This window comes from Chiloscyllium plagiosum, unplaced genomic scaffold (assembly GCF_037043375.1).
Source record: "Chiloscyllium plagiosum isolate Xiang-an unplaced genomic scaffold, Cpla_swu_hap1 HiC_scaffold_5, whole genome shotgun sequence".
NCBI classification, from domain to species: domain Eukaryota; kingdom Metazoa; phylum Chordata; class Chondrichthyes; order Orectolobiformes; family Hemiscylliidae; genus Chiloscyllium; species Chiloscyllium plagiosum.
The window spans coordinates 95,747,311-95,767,644 of record NW_028270143.1 but is presented as its reverse complement, the minus strand read 5'-3'; the positions used below and the strand labels follow the sequence as shown (position 1 = coordinate 95,767,644).

At 42.0% G+C, this 20,334-nt stretch overlaps 1 protein-coding gene across 11 annotated transcripts in view; it reads right to left on the bottom strand.

Annotated features, from left to right (window-relative positions):
- LOC148149990 (uncharacterized) overlaps window positions 1-20,334 on the bottom strand; it is a 43,766-nt gene continuing 23,432 nt past the window's right edge. For 6 of the 11 annotated variants that reach the window (XR_015757250.1, XR_015757249.1, XR_015757251.1 and 3 more), the window contains one exon: window positions 18,004-18,522. Coding sequence is in view for 2 of the 11 variants with exons in the window: in XM_087987518.1 (XP_087843644.1) it covers window positions 18,413-18,522 (110 nt within the window). In the remaining 9 variants the exon portion in view is untranslated. Of the gene's footprint in view, window positions 1,850-12,572; window positions 12,787-18,003; window positions 18,926-20,334 lie in introns of those variants that run through there. The other 5 variants (XR_015757246.1, XR_015757252.1, XR_015757253.1 and 2 more) reach the window with 2 other exon arrangements.

Below are 20,334 nucleotides of genomic sequence, written 5' to 3'. Positions count from 1 at the left end.
AGGAGTTAATGGCCTGGTGGTATTATCGCGAGACTGTTAATCCAGAGACTAGGAAAAAGTGAGGACTGCAGATGCTGGAGAGTCAGAGTTGAAAAGTGTGGCGCTGGAAAAGCACAGCAAGTCAGGCAGCATCCGAGGAACAAGGAAGTCGACATCTCGGGCATAAATCCCTTCATTAGGATTTCTGCTGAAGGGCTAATGCCTGAAATGTTGACTCCTTCCTGGATGCTGCCTGACCTGTGCTTTTTCGGTGCCACACTTTTTGACTGTTAATCTAGAGATCCAGATAACCTTCTGGGGTACTGTTTGATTCCTGCCATGGCAGATGGTGGAATTTGAATTCGATTTAGAATCTAATGGCTACTATAAATTCAATGCTAATTGTCAGAAAAACCCATCTGGTTCACTAATGTCCCTTTTTAGGAAAGGAAATCTGCCACCCTTGCCTGGTCTGGCCGACATGTGATTCCAGACCCACAACGCTGTGGTTGACTCTCATCTGTCCTGTGGGCAGTTAGAGATAGGCAATACATGCTGCCTAACTAGTGACTGCCTCATCCCATGAACAAAGTTTAAAAGAACCTCTTTAAACCTTATTCATGTACCAATCCAAATGTCTTTTATATGTTGTAACTATATCTGCATTTACAACTTCCTTTGCAGTTCATTTCATATATGAGCCACCCTCTGTGTCAAAACATTGCCACTCGGGTCCCTTTTAGATCTTTCCCCTTTCACCTTAAAAATATGCCCCTACTTTTTAAACTACCTCACTCGAGGGAGAAGACCCTTGCTATTCATCCCCTCAACATCCTACACTACAATGAAAGTGTCCAAGCCTATCCTTATAACTCAAACCCTCCAGTCCTGGCTACATCTTAGTAAATCTTTTCTGAGCCCTCTCCAATTTAATAATATCCATCCTAAAGCAGGGCAACCAGAACTGTGCACAGTACTCCAAAGGTGGCCTCACCGTAGTCCTGTACAGCTTCAATATGACATCCAAGCTCCTATAATCAATGACCAGAGCAATTAAAACAAACACGCTAAATTTTGTCTTAATCCCCCTGTCTAGCTGTGATGCAACTTTCAAAGAACTATGTACCTGAACCCCTTGGTCAAGTGCAATTTTTGTATACCCAATAGTTGTGGTACTGAATCAAATTCCTCTAAAAATAGAAGTAGAAACATAGATGATTAATTTCAAAACATTTTAAGGTTATAAATTTGTTTTGGTACCTTACTTAGACTTGAGCACTGACTCTCAAAGTTCCAAAATGCTTCATGGACAAATATTTAAAATATCACTTTTTATCATAGCGTGTGGGTGTCACTGGCTGGGTTAGTAATTTATTGCTCATTTGGTAATTATCTTTTGAAGGAGTAGTAAAAGTAACAACTGATTTGACTCCAACAAGATCCTGTAAAGAACAATGGGTTAAATAAATGATTGGTTCATCAATTTCCAGTTGGTTGGTTGAAGGATAATGTGGAGAAAGTGAGGTCTGCAGACGCTGGAGATCAAAGCTGAAACTTTATTGCTGGAACAGCACAGCAGGTCAGGCAGCATCTAGGGAACAGAAGATTCGACGTTTCGGGCACATGCCCTTCTTCAGGAAGGATAATGTGAGAGAGCTTCTCTGCTTTCCTTTGAATTCTGCCTTGAGGTATTTCCACCTTTTCAATGGATTTCGATTTGACACATCAGAAAATTGATGTGGCATTCCCACAATGTTGCAGTAATGCATCAGCTTAGGTTGTGCAGAAACTATCGTAAACTTTAAACCTTTTCACGTCTTGCACCAGGACATAGTGTCACTACTGAATGAACGTGATGCTTGAAAATGGCCTGCAAAAAATTAGTTACAAATATATATTATTGACTTGGATGAGGAAAATGAATGTACTATCAGTTTGTAAATGACAAAATAAATGGGATGGTGAATAGTGAGGATGATAGAGACTGCACAGGGATATAGACGATGAGTGGGCAAAAACCTGACAGTTGGAATATAATGTGGGAATACGTGAGGTTATGCACTTTGCTAGGAGAAATAGAAGAGCTGAATGCCATTTAAATGGAGAACTACTGCAGAAAACTGGATAAGAGGAACTTAGGAGTCCTTGTCCATGAACCACAAAGATAGCATTCAAGATTAGCAGGTTACAGAGAAAGAAAATGGAATCGAGTCCTAGAGATGATAGCATGGAATTAGACACTTCAATCCAGTCTGTCCATGCTGACCAGATATCCTAAATAAGTCTAGTCCCACTTGTCTCAACACGTCATATTCATTAACATCTAAGGCATTTGAATGGGTTGTAATTCTACCTACCACTTCCTCTGACAGCTCATTCTGCACACTTATTGCCTTCTGTGAACAAATTGCCCCTTAAAAGTTATACTGTTTAAATCTTTCCCCTCTAACCTTAAGTCTTTGCCCATTAGATTAGATTCTCTAGGACTTGCCTACCCTGAAAAAAACACCTTGGCTATTCACCCTATCCCTGCCCCTAATGATTTTATAAGACTCTGAGGTCACCCCTCAGCCTATTCAGCTCAAACCCTCCATCCCAGCAACACTCCTGTAAATCTTCTCTGAACCCTTGCAAGTATAGTAATCTCTTTGCTACAGCAGGGAGACCAGAATTGAATTCCAAAAGTGGCCTAACCAATGTCCTCTACTGCTGCCACATGACATCTCAACTCCTCTATTCAATGCAATAAAAACAAGCCTACCAAACACTGCCTTCGCTATCCTATCTACCTGCAACTCCACTTTCAAGGAACTATGAACCGGCAACCCAAGTCACTCATCAACATACTCCAGGAACCTACCATTGTGTAGAAGTCCTGTCCTGATTTGTCTTACCAAAATGCAACACTTCACATGTCTAAACCCCAGCAGATATCTCAACAAGGGGCTTGGCAATCACTTCCCAACTTCCCACAAAGTTCTGGAATACACCTGATCAGGTCCAGGGGATTTATCCACCTTTAAGCACCACCACCCCTGTAATATAAACACTTCTCAAGGTAACTATTTATTTCTCCAAGTTCCCTTGCCATATCCTTATCCACTGTAAAAACTGATGTGAAATACTCATTTAGTATCTCAACCATCTCCTGCAGTTCCACTCACCGATGGCCTTGTGTATCTTTAAGGACCCTATTCTCTCTTTAATTATTCTTTTGTCCCTAAATATATTATAGAATCCTTTTGGATTCTCCTTAACCCTATTTGCCAAAGCAATTCCATGTCCCTTTTTTGTCCTTCTGATTTCCCTTTTGAATATACTCCTGTTTTCCTGTTTTTATACTAAGGATTTACTTGACACCCCAGCTGTATATAACTGATATTCCTCCTTTTTCTTGACCAGAGCCTCAATTTCTCTAGTCATCCAGCATTCCCTATGCACGCGCACACTTTTCCCTTCACACTAACAGGAACATACTACCTCTGGACTTTCCTTTTTATCTCATTTTTGAAGGTCTCACACTTTCCTATAGTCGCTTCACCTGGGAATAGCCTTTCCCCAATTGAGAATGTATGCAAAGGAATTTCTGAGGGTAATGAACCTGTGGAATTATTTACCACAGAGGCTGTCAAGACTGCATCATTGAATAAACTTAAGACAGATTTTTAATCAGTAAAAGAATCAAATGTTATGGGGAGAAAGTAGAAAAATGAAGATGAGGATTATCAGGTAAGCATTGAATGGCGTGGCAGACTCTGAGTGAATTATCAACTTCTGTTCCTACATCTTATGGCCTTAATCTTATGACGACACTTCCTGAGGAGCCTAGCTCTAGTTTTACTTTCATGCCCTTTTTTTTTGGACTACCAAAGGAAATTTTGAGAACAGGTGAGTCATGAACACAGGCCCTCACCATTGTGCCACAAGACCCACAACAGTTTTTTCTAACCACTGATTATAATTGTGATTAAGCATCTTAAATAGATCAGTCCTGAGACTCTGGGAAGTGCCACCTAAGGCAATATGTCCTTTGAGATTCAGTGCCAGAACTGAATACAATATTCAAGATAAAGGACATAATCTTCAAAGCGTCCTCCAAGGCGGCCTACGAGATACACAACAATGTGGAATTGCCGAGCAGAAACTAATAGCCAAGTTTCATACCCGTGAAGAGAGCCTCAATCGTGATCTTGGGTTCATGTTGAGCTACATGTAAACCCACTATACTATTTTGGGGGCAAGGTGGCACAGTGGTTAGCACTGTTGCCTCACCGCCAGAGACCTGGGTTCATTTCCCACCTCAGGCGACTGTGTGGAGTTTGCACATTCTTCCTGTGTCTGCGTGGGTTTCCTCCGGGTGCTCCAGTTTCCTTCCACAATCCAAAAAAAAATATGCAGGTTAGGTGAATTGGAAATGCTAAATTGCCCGTAGTGTTAGGTGAAGGGGTAAATGTAAGGGAATGGGTCTGGGTGGGTTGCGCTTCGGCGGGTCGGTGTGGACTTGGGCTGAAGGGCCTGTTTCCACGCTGTAAGTAATCTAAATCTATTCTGTATTTGTTAAATCTTCCTTACTATCCTGTTTTGACACCATCAGCTTGATAACTTATGATCTCTCAGTTAGTTAGTACAGTTTTGGATTACTTTAGTAAGGCATTTGACAAGGTTCCCCATGGGAGACTGATTAGCAAGGTTAGATCTCATGGAATAAAGGGAGAACTAGCCATTTGGATACAGAACTGGCTCAAAGGTAGAAAACAGGAGAATGGTGGTGGTGGGTTGTTTTTCAGACTGGAGGCCTGTGACCAGTGGAGTGCCATAAGGATCGATGCTGGGTCCACTACTTTTCTTCACTTATATAAATGATTTGGATGTGAGCGAAAGAGGTATAGTTAGTAAGTTTGTAGATGACACCAAAATTGGTGGGAATGTGGACAGCAAAGAAGGTTAACTCAGATTACAACGGTATCTTGATCAGATGGACTGAAGTGGCAGATGGAGTATAACTTAAATATGAGGTGCAGCGTTTTGTGAAAGCAAATCTTAGCAGGGCTTGTACACCTTAATGGTAAAGTCCTAGGGAGTGTTGCTGAACAAAGAGACCATGGAGTGCAGGTTCATGGCTCCTTGAAAGTGGAGTCGCAGGTAGATAGGGTAGTGAAGAAGACATTTGGTATGCTTTCCTTTATTTGTCATAGTATTGAGTACAGGTGTTGGGAGGTCATGTTGTAGCTGTACAGGACATCGGTTAGGCCACTGTTGGAATATTGCATGCAATTCTGGTCTCCTTCCTATCGGAAAGATGTTGTGAAACTTGAAAGGATTCAGAAAAGATTTACAAGGGTGTTGCCAGGGTTGGAGGATTTGAGCTATAGGGAGAGGCTGAATAGGCTGGGGCTATTTTCCCTGGAGCATCAGAGGCTGAGGGGTGACCTTATAGAGGTTTACAAAATTATGAGGGGCATGGATAGGATAAATAGACAAAGTCTTTTCCCTGGGGTTGGGGAGTCCAGAACTAGAGGACACAGGTTTAGGGTGAGAGGGGAAAGATATAAAAGACCTAAGGTGCAACTTTTTCACCAGAGGGTGGTGCGTATATGGAATGAGCTGCTAGAGGATGTGGTGGAGGTTGGTACAGTTGCAACATTTAAAAGGCATCTAAAAGGATGGGTATATGAATAGGAAGGGTTTGGAGGGATATGTGCCAGGTGCTGGCAGATGGGACTAGATTGTGTTGGGATATCAGGTCGACATGGATGGGTTGCACCGAAGGGTTTGTTTCCATGCTGTACATCTCTATCACTCTACGTGTTACTTTAGTTAGACCCTCAGCATCCAACTCTTAAATTGATCGTTATTCCAGAAATTTGGTTTGTTTCCAGCACCACCTTATTTTTAGTTTTTTGAAATTCTTTCTCTGCCTCAATTGGATTATATGTCAGCCCTTCACTTGCTACTCAGCTGTTGGCACTTTATTCACACCATTAGACACTCCTGATCACCTGCAGAGACTTATTATTCAGTCTATTGACTCTCCGCTCACACCATTTGTATGATCTTTTGATCTCTCTTTCAATTAAATTGTGTCCGTATGCTTCAGTTCACTGTTGATGGAGCAGCAGTTTGAAAGCTTGTGATTTCAAATATGTCTGTTGGAATATAACCTGGTGGTGTGACTTCTGATCTTGTCCATCCCAACCAACACCACCACCTCCACATCCTGACTATTCTTGACACCACCTGTCCTTGTCTTACAATCTGGCCCATCTGTATTGGCTGATCAAGTATAAGAGGAGAAAGTGAGGTCTGCAGATGCTGGAGATCAGAGCTGAAAATGTGTTGCTGGAACAGCGCAGCAGGTCAGGCAGCATCCAGCTTATGCCCGAAACATCAATTCTCCTGTTCCCTGGATGCTGCCTGACCTGCTGCGCTGTTCCAGCAACACATTTTCAGCTCTGATCAAGTATAAGAGGCTTGTTTTGAGAATTATCTATCTCTCCTTTCACCTCACTCTTATTGTCATTCTTCATGACTGTTTGCTCCTAACACATTTGCTTCCCCTTGTTCTCTTCTCTGCAATGATACTGATCCAATATATTTATGACATAACTGATTTTTCTTCTCACAATCCAGAGTATCTATTAGATAAGTAACCTCACTAACCTTCTTAGTGACCTGTAGGGACTACTGATTTTCACACACTGATTCACCTTGCAAAGGCAACAATGCCAGTATTTCATCTCCCACCAAAAACACACTAGTTGTACAATGTTTGCCCATTCTGTTATATTTGCTTGTAAATACTCTTGGGCTGCCCTATGTGCTCTGGTAAAGCTTTCTAGAAACATGGACATACAATCCAAAACGGAGCATTCATCTTTTTTGTTTCATGAACTTCTTAATCAAATTTAATAGACCTTTAATCTTATGGCCATCAATAAATTCAAGTAAGCTAAATCCAGTATTTAAAGAATGGTAGCAAATAGTAACAAACCTAATCCTTTGATGTTATAAATCACAACACCAGTTTCTAGTCCAACAGGATTTTTGGAAGTACTAGTTATGTGTCACTTTTATAAAGTGACATTCTCAAGTGAACTTTAACAATAGGTGCCATGTTAACTCAAATAATGTATTGAAGGTGTGAGGTACCCTATCTGAGGCTGTCTGTGCCCCAAATGTTCAGACTGATTCTATTTCTAAAAAAGGGAATTTTCAGAATCAGGATTCATGCAGTTTTTGAGTAAAATAAAGTGTAATTCTGCAAGTACAAATTCATCCCACAAACGTGTGTGTCTGGGTGGGGGAGGAGGGAGTAGTATGAGCTTGAGTGTGTGTGAGAGAGACAGTGTCAAGGGGTATAAGTCTGAGAGAGAGTGTGTGTGTGTGTGTGTCTGAGAGTACGAGGATATGAGAGGGGGTCCGCGTGGGTGTATGGATCTGAAGGAGTGTGTGTAGTGCACTTGGGTCATCTGTAGTATGATATGAACCCAAGGTCATGGTTGAGGCCATCCCTCTGGCTACTGAACTTGGCTATCGGCCTCTGCTCAGCCACTTTGCATTGTTGTGTGGCTTGAAGTTTGCCTTGGAGGATGGTCAGCCAAAGATCTGAGGTCAAATGTCCTGGACCGCTGAAGTGTTCTCTGACTGTTGTCCATTCATCCCTTGCCATAGCCTCTGCTTTGTTTGTCAATGTAGCGTGCCTTCGGGTATCCTTGCCTGCAGCGTTGATTAAATTAGATTCTCTACAGTGTGGAAACAAGCTCTTTGGCCCAACAAGTCCACACCACCCCTTTGCAGAGAAACCCACCCAAACCAATTCCCCTACCGTATATTTACCCCTGACTAATGCACCTAATACTGTGGGCAATTTAGCATAGCCAATTCACCTGACCTGCATGTCTTTGGATTGTGGGAGGAAACCGGAGCACCCGGAGGAAGCCCACGCAGACATGGGGAGAATGTGCAAACTCCACACAGACAGGCGGGAATTAAACAATGCCAGTATTTCATCTCCCACTAAAAACACACTAGTTGTACAATGTTTGCCCATTCTGTTATATTTGCTTGTAAATACTCTTGGGCTGCCCTATGTACTCTGTATGAGGCTGTCAGACTGATTCTATTTCTAATAAAGGGGATTTTCAGAATCAGGATTCATGCGGTTTTTGAGTAAAATAAAATGTAATTCTGCAAGTACAAATTCATCCCACAAACATGTGCATGTGTTTGGGTGGGGGAGGAGGGAGTAGTATGAGTTTGAGTGTGTATGTGATAGTGTCAAGTGGTATAAGTCTGAGAGAGTATGTGTGAGAGAGAGAGCATATGAGAGAGGGTCTGCGTGGGTGAATCAGAGTGTGAAATTCACTAGTCCTTACAGGTCACTAAGAAGGTTAGTGAGGTTACTTATCTAATAGATACTCCGGATTGTGAGAAGAAAAATCAGTTATGTCATAAATTTATTGAAACAGTAAGATTGCAGAGAAGAGAACAAGGGGAAGCAAATGTGTTAGGAGCGAACAGTCATGAAGAATGACAAGAGAGTGAGGAGAGATAAATAATTCTCAAAACAAGCCTCTTATACTTGATCAGCCAACATAGTATACTGGATAGATCGTAAGACAAGGATAGGTGGTGTCAAGAATAGTCAGGATGTGGAGGTGGTGGTGTTGGATTGGGGTGGACAAGATCAGAAGTCACAACACCAGGTTATATTCCAACAGACATATTTGAAATCACAAGCTTTCAAACTGCTGCTCCATCAACAGAAGGAGTGAACTGAAGCATACAGACACATAATTTAATTGAAAGAGAGATCAAAAGATCATACAAATGGTGTGAGCGGAGAGTCAATAGACTGAATAATAAGTCTCTGCAGGTGATCAGGAGTGTCTAACAGTGTGAATAAAGTATTTTCAAATTTGATGTAGGTTTGGCAATGCTGTTTCCTTAATTCTGAAATCTTTGCCAGAGTGCCTCAGGTACTAACTTTTATGCAGCCAATGTAGTTTTTTTTTACAGCATATAATCCAGAGAAGCCTGCTCTAACAGAGTGAAAGCATAGGATATCAAAGCTTTACCTGTCAACTTGACCTTTGGTCAAATCATTTTTCTTGCTGTTTTCTCAAAGGACATTAAAGAACAAAGAAAATTTACAGCCCAGGAACAGGCCCTTCGGCCCTCCAAGCCTGAGCCAATCCAAATCCACTGTCTAAACCTATCGCCAACTTCCTAAGCATCTGTATCCCGCTGCTCCCCATGACTCATGCATCTTTATTGCACCTTAAATGAATCTACCGTGCCTGCCTCTACTACCTCTGCTGGCAACATGTTCCGGGCACCTACCATCCTCTATGTAAAGTACTTTCTGCATGTATCCCCCTTAAACTTTTCACCTCTTACCTTGAACCTGTGACCTCTCATTATTGAATCCCTCACCCTGGGGGAAAAAGCTTATCGCTATCCACCCTGTCTATACCCTTCATGATTTTGTAGACTTCAGTCAGGTCCCCCCTCAATCTCCTTTTTTCTAATGAAAACAATCCTAACCTACTCAACCTCTCTTCATAGCTAGCATCTTCCATACCAGGTAAACCTTACAACATCCTTGTAAACCTTCACTGCACCCTCTCCAAAGCATCCACATCTTTTTTGTAATATGGCGACCAGAACTGTACACAGTTTTCTAAATGCGGCCGAACCAAAGTCCTGTAAACTTTTAACATGACCTGCCAGCACATATACCCAATACCCTGTCCAATGAAGACAAGCACGCCATATGCCTTCTTGACCACTCTATCCACCTGTGCAACCACCTTCAGAGTACAATGGACCTGAACTCCCAGATCTCTGCTCATCAACTTTTCCCAAGGCTCTTTCGTTTACAGTATAATTCGCTCCAGATTAGACTTCCCAAAATGCATCACCTCACATTTGCCTGAATTGAACTCCATCTGCCACTTCTCTGCCCAACTCTCCAGTCTATCTATATTCTCCGTATTCTCTGACAGTCCCTTATGCTTTCTGCTACTCCACCAATCTTCGTGATTGAACACCTTGACATCCTTTCCCTTCAAGTTTGAGGGGGCCTGGACAAACTTTCCTACTAGACTTCAAAGTATGACAGATTCTCCTCAGCAGACCCTGTTTCAGCCTCAGATGTCCTCTTTCCTAATTTCAATCCATGATTTCCATTATTTTCACTTCCACTTTTTCTGTGTTTTTCTTCCCTATTCATCTTCCAGCTTTGACATTTTTTTGTCATCCTCAAGCTGTTTAAGTATAACTGAATCTCACATGATCCACATAGGCTTTTGATAAGGTCCCATGTGGAAGACTCTTAACTAAGCTAAGAGCCTGTGGAATCTAAAGAGATTTGACTAGTTGGATCCTGAATTGGCTGAGTGTCAAGAAGCAGTGTGTGATGGTCAAGATATGTTTTTGTGACTGGAAGACCATGTCTTGCAGGGATCAATGTTGGGCTAAAATTGTATTAGAGAGGTTGCAGTGGAGATTTACTAAGATGTTGCCTGGGCTGGAGAGTTTTAGTTATGAAGAGAAATTGGATAGACTGGTTGATTTTTCTTTTGGACCAGAGGAGACTAAGGGAGGGGGAAGCATGATTGAGATGCATAAAATTACAACAGACATGGACAGAGTAGACAGGAAAGGATATTTCTTCTTGCGAAGGAATCAATAATCAGGGGCACAGATTTAAGGTAAGGGGCAAAAAGTTTAGATGTTAGAGGGGATGTGAGGAAAACCTTTTTTTCCCACCCAGGAGATGTTAGGAATCTGGAACGCCTTAAAGAACTGCCTTTAAGGATGGTAGAGGCAGACACGCTCATAATATTTAATAAATTTTGGATGTCAAGGCAAACAAAACTATAGGCCAAGTGTTGGAATATGGGATTAGAATAATTTGGTGTTTTGTTTTAGTTTGGCACAAATTGATGGGCTGAATGGATTTTACTGTGCTATAGACCTCTTTGACTTCATGCCTCTGTTACCTACTATCTTTTTGTTTGTCTAACCCTCCTAAATGTTGAATATCTTTGAATATTCAGTTCCCAATCCTGGTTAGCATGCAGCCATGCTTCTGCACTGGCAGTTATAGCATAATCTCAATTTGTGCTTTTAGATTATCTATTTTATGGCAAATGCTGTGTGCTTTCAGGTGAAGTGCTCTTAACTTTGCCTTTTTGACATCATTCCACATTTGAGGCATAATCCACTACATTGGACAACAAGCAAGATACTTGCCACCAGGATACATGAACGCCAACTAACCACCAAAAGACACTACCCACTATCACTAGTTTCCATACATACAGACAAAGAAGGACACCACTTTGACTGGGACAACACACATCCTAGGACAAGTGAAACAAAGACACACATGAGAATGCCTAGAGGTCTGGCATTCTAACCAGAACTCCATCAATAAACACATTGATTTAGACCCCATCTACTTCCCTTGAAAAAAAAACTGAAATGACATCATCCACCTTAAGAAAACAAGACCTATACACAGGGAGGCAGGACATACAGTCAAATGCAGAAATATCCTTCCATTCTTGGTGACATGGACTTATCTTGTTTGAAAACTGTTGTCATTTTATTTTTGTGTTTTAAAATTTGTGGAATGAAATTGAGGAAACTGCTTTAAAACCAGTGTTTTAAAGGATTGCTGCATGTTTTGAAATACAAGTAATCTGACACTTAGGATAAGCATTGTGTAAATATCTGTTCAAACAAGTAGTTAATTGAAGTGGTTGCAGAACAATTTGGAACGAAAGGATTCTGTGTGCAAATACACCTGGGTGGTGACTAGAAGTAAATTGGTCTATGGACGAGTGACCAGTTATTGATAACAAAAGCCTCTGCCTGCCAACAACAATGTGATTGGATCTTGGGTAACTGAACAGTTTAGAACTAAAAAGATAGAGAAAAGTGTTTTGATCTCAATCAGCATAGGAGCTGTTTCTTTGCTCTTTACAGTCAAAACCTATTTTAAATCTGACAACCCAGTCCATTTTTCCTTCAACTGTTGTAAGTTATGACTTTTAACTGGTAAGTCAGCTACTTTTTATAAGCAAACCAGCTATTTTGTATATCTTGCAAACCAGTGGAAGCATCCGGAAGCAATGTTCTGGCCAGCATAAGAACGATAAGCAAAAACTTGACCCAAACCATTAACACTGCTTTCTCTCCACGGATGCTGCCATTCCTGAGTTTATTCAGCAATTTCTGTTTTTGTTGTATACATATCATCAGTATCACCTCAACAACCCCAGAAAAGGAACCACTGAACTGCTTCCCAGTTTTCCATTGCTCACAACCTATATTTTCCTGTAAGTCTTTGTGTGTGTAAAATGGGGAATTGATATGGGGGTTAGACTTTTACTTAGCAGTTTTATGCCAGTGATTTATAACTGTTTATCTATAGATAGAATCTAATTACTTTCCAAAATGGAATACCAATTGGCAAATGCAATAGACTCAAGGGTTCCTGCACAACCTGCCTGTTTTTCTGAGTTTGATTGGAAGTCATCCATTTAGATGGACAGTGTTTGGATCCGGAGTGAATTACTTACCATAGAATTATAAGCCACTGACATTTTCTTGTAGCCTAAGTACTAATATTGCTGATCCAGTTCAGTTTCTGTTCAATGGTAGCCCACTTTGAGAGTTAAGATGGTCAGATTCTTTTGTTGGGGATGGTCACTATCTGGCACATGTGCATTGCATACTGCCATTATCAGCCAAAGTCTGAATGTTGCCCAGATCGTGCATCTGCTGTTTTCGTATCTGAGGAAATATGATGCAAACATTACACAAAAATCAATGAATGTCTAATTTTTGATCTAATGGTTATTGGTGAAGCAGTTGAAGATGGTTGGGCCTAGAACACTATCCTGAGAAATTTGTGCAGATGACTGACCACCACAACCATGTTCCTTGTGAACCAGGTATGACTCCAAACAGAGTTTTTCTGATTTCAATTTACTCTGGTTTTGCTTGGGCTGTTTTGGACACTCAGACAAATGCTGTTTTGATGTCGAGGGCAGTTACCTCCACTTTCCCTCTGGAATTCAGGTCTTTTATCAGTGCTCCAATGAATACAATAATGAGATCAGGAGCTGAGAAGCCAGGCAGAACTCAAACTGGGTGTTATTGAGCAGGTAATTGCTGAGCAGGTGCTGCTTGATAGCACTGGCATCATCTTCCATCACTTTACTGAGAATTAAGAGGACACCACAGGGTGGTAATTGGTGAAGTTAGATTTGTCCAACTTGTTATGAGCAAGTTATACCTGGGCTATTCTCCATATTGGTGATTTGATATCAGTGTTGTAATTATACTGGAACAGTTTGACTAGGGGCACACTAGTTCTGGAGGTTGTCTTCAATACTGTTGCTGTATCTTGTTGTGGATTATAGCTTTTGTTTTATCCAGAGCCTTCAATCATTCCTTAATATCATGTGAAGTGAATAAAATTGGCTAAGATTGGCATTTATGATGTTGGAGATCTCCAGAGGAGGCCGTGATGGTCCACTCAGCACTTCTAGCTGAAGGTTGTTGTGAATGCTTCAGCCTAGCCTAGCCTTTGCAGTGATGTTCTGGGCTTCCCCATTATTGAGGATATTTGTGGAGCCTCCACCTCCAATGGGTTATTTAACTTAGGATAAAGTTGCTTAAATGTGATATTACACAACTAATTCAGTTACTAAACTATTATAAATGATTTATAAATGATTTGGTGAGCTTGGTAGGGGGTAGGTGACCCACTGTGCCCAAGTCTTGGGAGGAGCACTATAGACTCAGTCTTACTGGGTCGCCGCCATCTTGGATCCCCCCCAATGGGTTATTTAATTGTCTACCATCATTCATGACCCGATATGGCAGGACTGTAGAGCTAATCTATTAGTTGTGAAATCACTTTCCCCTGTCTATTGCATGCGGCCTGAACTGCTTAGCATGCATATAGTGTTGTAGGTTCACCAGATTGTCACTTTTGTTTTAGGTATGCCTGGTGCTGCTCTTTCCATGCCCTTTTGCACTCTTCATTGAATCAAGGTTGATTCCCTGGTTTGGTGCTAATGGTAGAGTTGGGAGGGGGAAGGGAGCTGAGAAATAAGAGGGAGAGGGTGGGGCTAGAGGAAAGGTAGGTGGGATGGTGATAGGTAGATGCAGGTAGGAGGTGAATGGGATTGGTCAGTGGGAAGGATGGAGTGGATAGGTGGGAAGGAAGATGGACAGATCAGGCTAGGTCAAGGGGGTGGGATGGAGAGAGAAGGCTGAATCTAGGATAAGGTGGGGTGGTGAGGAGTTTCAGTAGTTTGTGAGTTCTATGTTAAGGCCATAAGATTGTAAATTCCTGAGGCAAAAGGTGAGGTGTTCTTCCTCCAGTTTACATATGGCCTTATTTTGATGGTGGAGGTGGCCCAGGGTGGTCATGTCAGAGTATTGAGTACTGGAGTTGGGAGGTTATGTTGCGGCTGTACAGGACATTGGTTAGGCCACTGTTGAAATATTGCATGCATTTCTGGTCTCCTTCCTATCGGAAAGATGTTGTGAAACTTGAAAGGGTTCAGAAAAGATTTACAAGGATGTTGTCAGGTTTGGAGGAATTGAGCTATAGGGAGAGGCTGAACAGGCTGGGGCTGTTTTCCCTGGAGCGTCAGAGGCTGAGGGGTGACCTTATAGAGGTTTACAAAATTATGAGGGGCATGGATAGGGTAAATAGACAAAGTCTTTTCCCTGGGAGTCCAAAACTAGAGGGCATAGGTTTAGAGTAAGAGAGGAAAGATATAAAAGAGACCTAAGGCGCAAATGTTTCATGCAGAGGGTGGTATGGCTATGAAATGAGCTGCTAGAAGAAGTGATGGAGGCTCGTACAATTGCAACATTTAAGAGGCATTTGGATGAGTTTATGAATAGGAAGGGTTTGGAGGAATATGGGCCGGGTGCTGGCAGGTGGGAATAGGTTGAGTTGGGATATCTGGCTGGCATGGACGGGTTTGACCGAAGGGTCTGTTTCCATGCTGTACATCTCTATGACTCAATGGAAACTGGGAGGTAGGATAGATTGAAGTGTACAGACCATAGATGTTCCCTGAATTGGTCCCCAAGTTTGCGCTCTGCCTCTTCGATGCAGAGGAGACCACACTGGGAGCAATGGATACAGTAAATCAGGGAGGAAATGCAGATAAATCTCTGCCAGATTTAGAATGTTTCTTTGGGGCCTTGGATGGAGGCGAGAGGGGAGCTGTGGCGGCAACTGTTGCACCTCCTACAGCTGCAGGGAAAGGTGCCTGGTGTGGAGGGGAGTTTGGTGGGGAGTGTGGACCTAATGAGGGAGTCGTAGAAGGAATGGTCCCTATGCAAAACAGATAGGGGTGGGGAAAGGAATATCTTTTTGGTGGTGGAGTCAGACTACAGGAGGCAAAAATGACAGAAGATTAAGCATTTGATTTGGAGATTGGTCAGATGAAATGTGAGGACCAAAGGGACTCTGTTCTTGTGGTTGGAGGGGGTGGAGTTTGAGGGCAGAGGTGTGGGAGATGGAAGAAATGTGGTTGAGGGCATCATTGATCACGGGGAAGGGGAAATTACAATCCTTGAAGTAGGAGGACATCTGGGATGTCCTGGAGTAGAATCGCTCATCCTGGGAGCGGATATGGTGGAGGCAGAGGAATTGAGAGTATGAGATCACATTTTTGCAAGGGGGTGGGTGTGGGAGGAGGTTAGTCAAGGTAGCTGTGGGAGTCAGGTTTGAAATAGATGTCAGTGCTAAGTAGGTGCTGCTTGACCTACCACAGACATATGCATTTTGTTTGTTCCCTCATCCTGCAGTCTGTCAATTGTGTCCTTCAGACCACACTAGTTTGGCCACTAGTGTTACTACTCATTGCTCAAGGTGACAAACATTTCAGTCCCCTACCTGCAGAATATTCCTTGCCTTTGCCATCCTCAGTGCTTTCTCTCAGTGGTGTTCAATATGGATAACTGATTCATCAGCTGATGGGAAGGGGACAGTGGGCAAGTGAGTTTGTGGGTGGTTTCCTTGCCTTTGTTTTGCTTCATGAGATGTCATAGTGTCCTCAACATTAATTTCAGACCCTAAGACAAGTCCCTCTGTGCTTGTATTGCAGTCTTTTTGAGTTGACTGTAAAATTTCACCATATGCTATAGTGGGATTAAAACTCATGTCCAAAGAGCATTAGCTGTGTTTCTGATTTACTTGTCCAATCATATTGCCTACACTACCATCTACCCAATATTTCTGTCAAATTCACCTTGTGCTTCCACAAATTGAGCTCTCTTTGACGCAACAGAGTTCAACAATGGGAGTAGTGGTTTGAGAAAGTGAGACAAGAATACAGATGAAAGACTGAATGAAGATGGGTTAAAGTGAGGTGACACCGACCACAGATGGTTGGTTCCTGTTCACCCCCTCAGATGGAGTGTGATCAGGAAACACTGAACTTAGGAGAACAATGGATTCAGCTCAAAGGAAATGAAGTCAGAGGAAACTTTGTGTACTTTGTGCAACTTATAGGAAACAGTCATTGGTGCACCAACACCATTTGTGGCATTGACTTCCAGTTCCATAAGTTGCTGCCATACACGGATCTCTGAGATCCACACAGGAATAAAATATACAGGAATGACAGAAGTAGGTAATTGGAAAGTAAAAGGGGATGGGAATGAATGAGCACGAAAAGATAGTGCTGATAGGATTAACAAGGGAAGACATTGCGAGAAGCCACAGAAATTGCAATTGTCCAGTGGCTGCTATGAGGAAACATGGCTGATGACCCCAACCGGCCTCCCTTCCTCACAATATCCTCCAGTCTTTTACAAGAAGATGAAAGACCAGGAACAATTTACTGATTACTGACAGGAGGTAGAAATTCTTTTAGTTACAAAGTAAACAAGGCAAAGTTCAATGTAAAGTTTCATTTGTCACAACAGGGAGGTAGATTGGATTTAGCATTGAATTGCACAAGAACAATTACCCTATCCCTTGATCTTTTCCAGTGCACTGCCTGGATGGTACCAACTGGTTGTAGTTGGATGAGATTTACAATCACATCAACACATTACAAATTGCACAAGTAAAATATCCTAATGACAATGTCCTCAAACCTTTCAATTTTTATGAATTGATCAATGTGACAGTCCTGTCCTTTCAATTCTGCCTTTCAAAATAAAGTTGAGGTTAGGAAATAAGGGGAAATCCTGGGATGTCTTTGTTTAGTACTAAACATTGTGGTTTCCTGAGGTTTGTTGGTTTAAGGTTTCTGGTGAAATCCCATAGCTTTTGACACAGCCAATGAAACTCCTTTTTCTCTGCTGGCAGGGGAACAAAGGCTCATTTAATAGCCCATGCACAGTTATGTGATTGAATTGCAAGAACACATGATTGTAGTGTGGTAAATACTAATTATTGAAGTCTGATTAAAGGTTAATCCTTGGTAATGCCTGGGATGATACCAATTGGAATGATTTATATGGAAATAAAATTAGTCATTCATTCATGACAGTGCCAATAAAAGCATTAGCTCAGGAAAAATTCACAAAGTCTTATAGTGTAAAAGGAATCTTATCATCAAGAAAACCTGCCTCCTCCATCTCCCCCTACAGCTGAAAAATAGGTCTGCACAACAAAGAGTGAAATCGCAATAACTCAAACTTGGATGACACAAAATTCTGCTCATGTCGAAGTTGTCAGCCATTCCGGTTGGCAGAATAGCAAATTGTATAAAATGACACCCATAAAGAACTGAAATTCCACACTGGTATCTCTGGAGTAGCTGAACTTGTTTAAGCTTGTTATGTGTCCATTGTTTTTGGAATCTGGCCACAACGAGAGTGGGAAGTCATAGAATGCTGGACAAGCTATCTTCTCACAGCTCTGTGAAGGTACATGCAAAATCTGGGGGTAAGGTGAAGCCTGTGAGAAAGTTTTTTTAAAAAAAATGTTGATTGGAGAGGTCAAAAGCAAATAGAGAATTAGAATTAGATTTCATTATCATATATATTTAACAATAAAAATACAATGAAGTGTTCTAAGTCGCCCTATCATGGCACCTACAATGACAAAAACACAAGTTACAAAATTAAGTAAAAATTAAAGTTAATATAAGACAAAGTTCAACAAAGTCCATTTAAAGGCTCCTGGTCTCGAAGCAAGCAGACCCATGATGAGAACGGCATGACGGGACAAAAACTGAAACGCTAGACGCCACATCACTGGGTCGAAAGCCTCCGAAGAAATACCGCCGCCAAGAACACCAGTCAAAAAAAATCGCTGGGCCATCGGATTGGTGGACCGCCACCCACGGACAAAACGAAATGGTGAGACATCAGAAAACCCAGCCAGAAGCACTCAACGAAGATCTAGATTCAAGCTGGACGGCCGCCAAGATCACACCTGGGACAACCGCTCCAACAGAGACCGCACCACAGGCCGAGACCAACACTTCAATAAAGACTGCCAGAAACAACAGCTACTCAGGAGAAGCTCACGGACGATGCCTTCAAGAAAAAGGTTAGTGAATTTCAACTTATCTATATCATATATACTAATGGAAAGACCTTAAAAACAGAAAAAGAGGAAAATAGTAAAAGCAAACTGAGTAGATAAGCAACGGGCTCCTGGGCTGAGGAGCCCATGCTATATACTGCTACTCCACTGCCGCGTGTAGAGTGCAACAGGAAGTGGATCCATCTATTGTGAAATAATGAGAGATTACATAATCAAATTTGACCATCATTCTGAAACAAAATGAGCATTGGGACAGTTTCACAAACAGGTATACTCTCCAGCAGGGAAAAGGATTAGAACAGCCGCCTATGCTGACACTGATGATGATATGGGTCAAGGCAGCCCGAGCACAGGATTCCAGTCTTCGGTCCAGTCCTTCAGGAAAGGGAGTTGCTGTGGTAAAGAGTCTGGATTATTACAGGTTCATAAGTCGTACAGAAGAGGCCGTCAGACCATCCAGTTTGGGCCACCATCTACACTAATCACACTTTCCAACATTTCGCTCATAACCCAGAATAATATGATACTTAAAATGCTCATCCACGTTGTTTTAAAGGGTCATGAGGTTTCCTGCCTGTGCTCACCTCCCAGGCAGTGCATTCAAGATTCCCATCACCTTGGGGTGAATAAAGTTTTCCCGGTGTCCCCTCTAAGCCTCCTGTCCTTCATTTTAAAATTGTGTCATCTTCTTACTGACCCTTCAACTAAAGAGAATGGCTGCTTTCTATCCAGCCTGTTTATGGCCTTCATGGACTTCTAGACCTCAATCATGTCCCCCCTTAGCCTTTTATGCTCTAAAGAATGCAATTTCAACTTACCCAGCCTCTCCTAATAGCTGAAATACTCCAACCCAGGCAACATCCTGGTGAATCTCATCTGTGCCCCCTCCAGTGCAATCATGTCCTTCCTATAATAGTCACCAGAACTGTAGATCACAGCTGGGAGTGCAGTGTAATCAAAATTCCGTGAAGTTCCAACATGATCTCCCTGCTCTCATAATCTATGCCTTGATTGATTATAACAAGTGTGTCCTATGCCGCCTTAACTATCCTATTAACCTGTCCTGTTGCCTTCAAAGATCTGTGGGAAACGTACCCCACAGTTCCTCTAATCTTTCTAGTATCCTGCCAGTCAGTCATCGAGTACTCCCTTGTCTTTTACTTCCAAAGTATATCACCTCATTTTTCAGAATTCAATTTCACCCACCACTGATCTGCCCACCTGACCAACTCATCGATGTCTTTGTGGAAGCCATCTTCCTCACTACTAACCAGCCAGACTATTATCGTGTCATCCACAAACTTAATTATCATATACTCCCATATTCTCATCATTAATATACTTCACAAACAATGAGGGTCTCCGCACTAAACCCACTGGACTTCAATCACACAAACATCACCCATTTTTCCCCTATCACTAAGCCAATTTTGGATCCATCTTGCCATGTTTCCCTGGATCCCATGTGCTTTTACCGACTTTATCAGTCTCCCATGTGGGATCTCATCAAAGGCTTTGCAGAAGTCCATATACACTTCCCAACTCTCATCACTTAGTCTTTGCCTTGAAAAATTCAATCAAATTTGTTAGGCACGACCTCCCTGATCAAACCTTGCTTCTCCAATTTTCTCTTTTGGAATTTTCTCCAATAGTTTCCCTACCACTGATGTCAGACTCACTGGTCTATAATTCCCTGGTTTATCCTTATCACCCTTCTTGGATGAGAATCATATTAACTGTCCTCCAGCTTTCTGGCATGTCTCCAGTGATCATTGAGAAATTAAACACTTGGGTCAGAACCT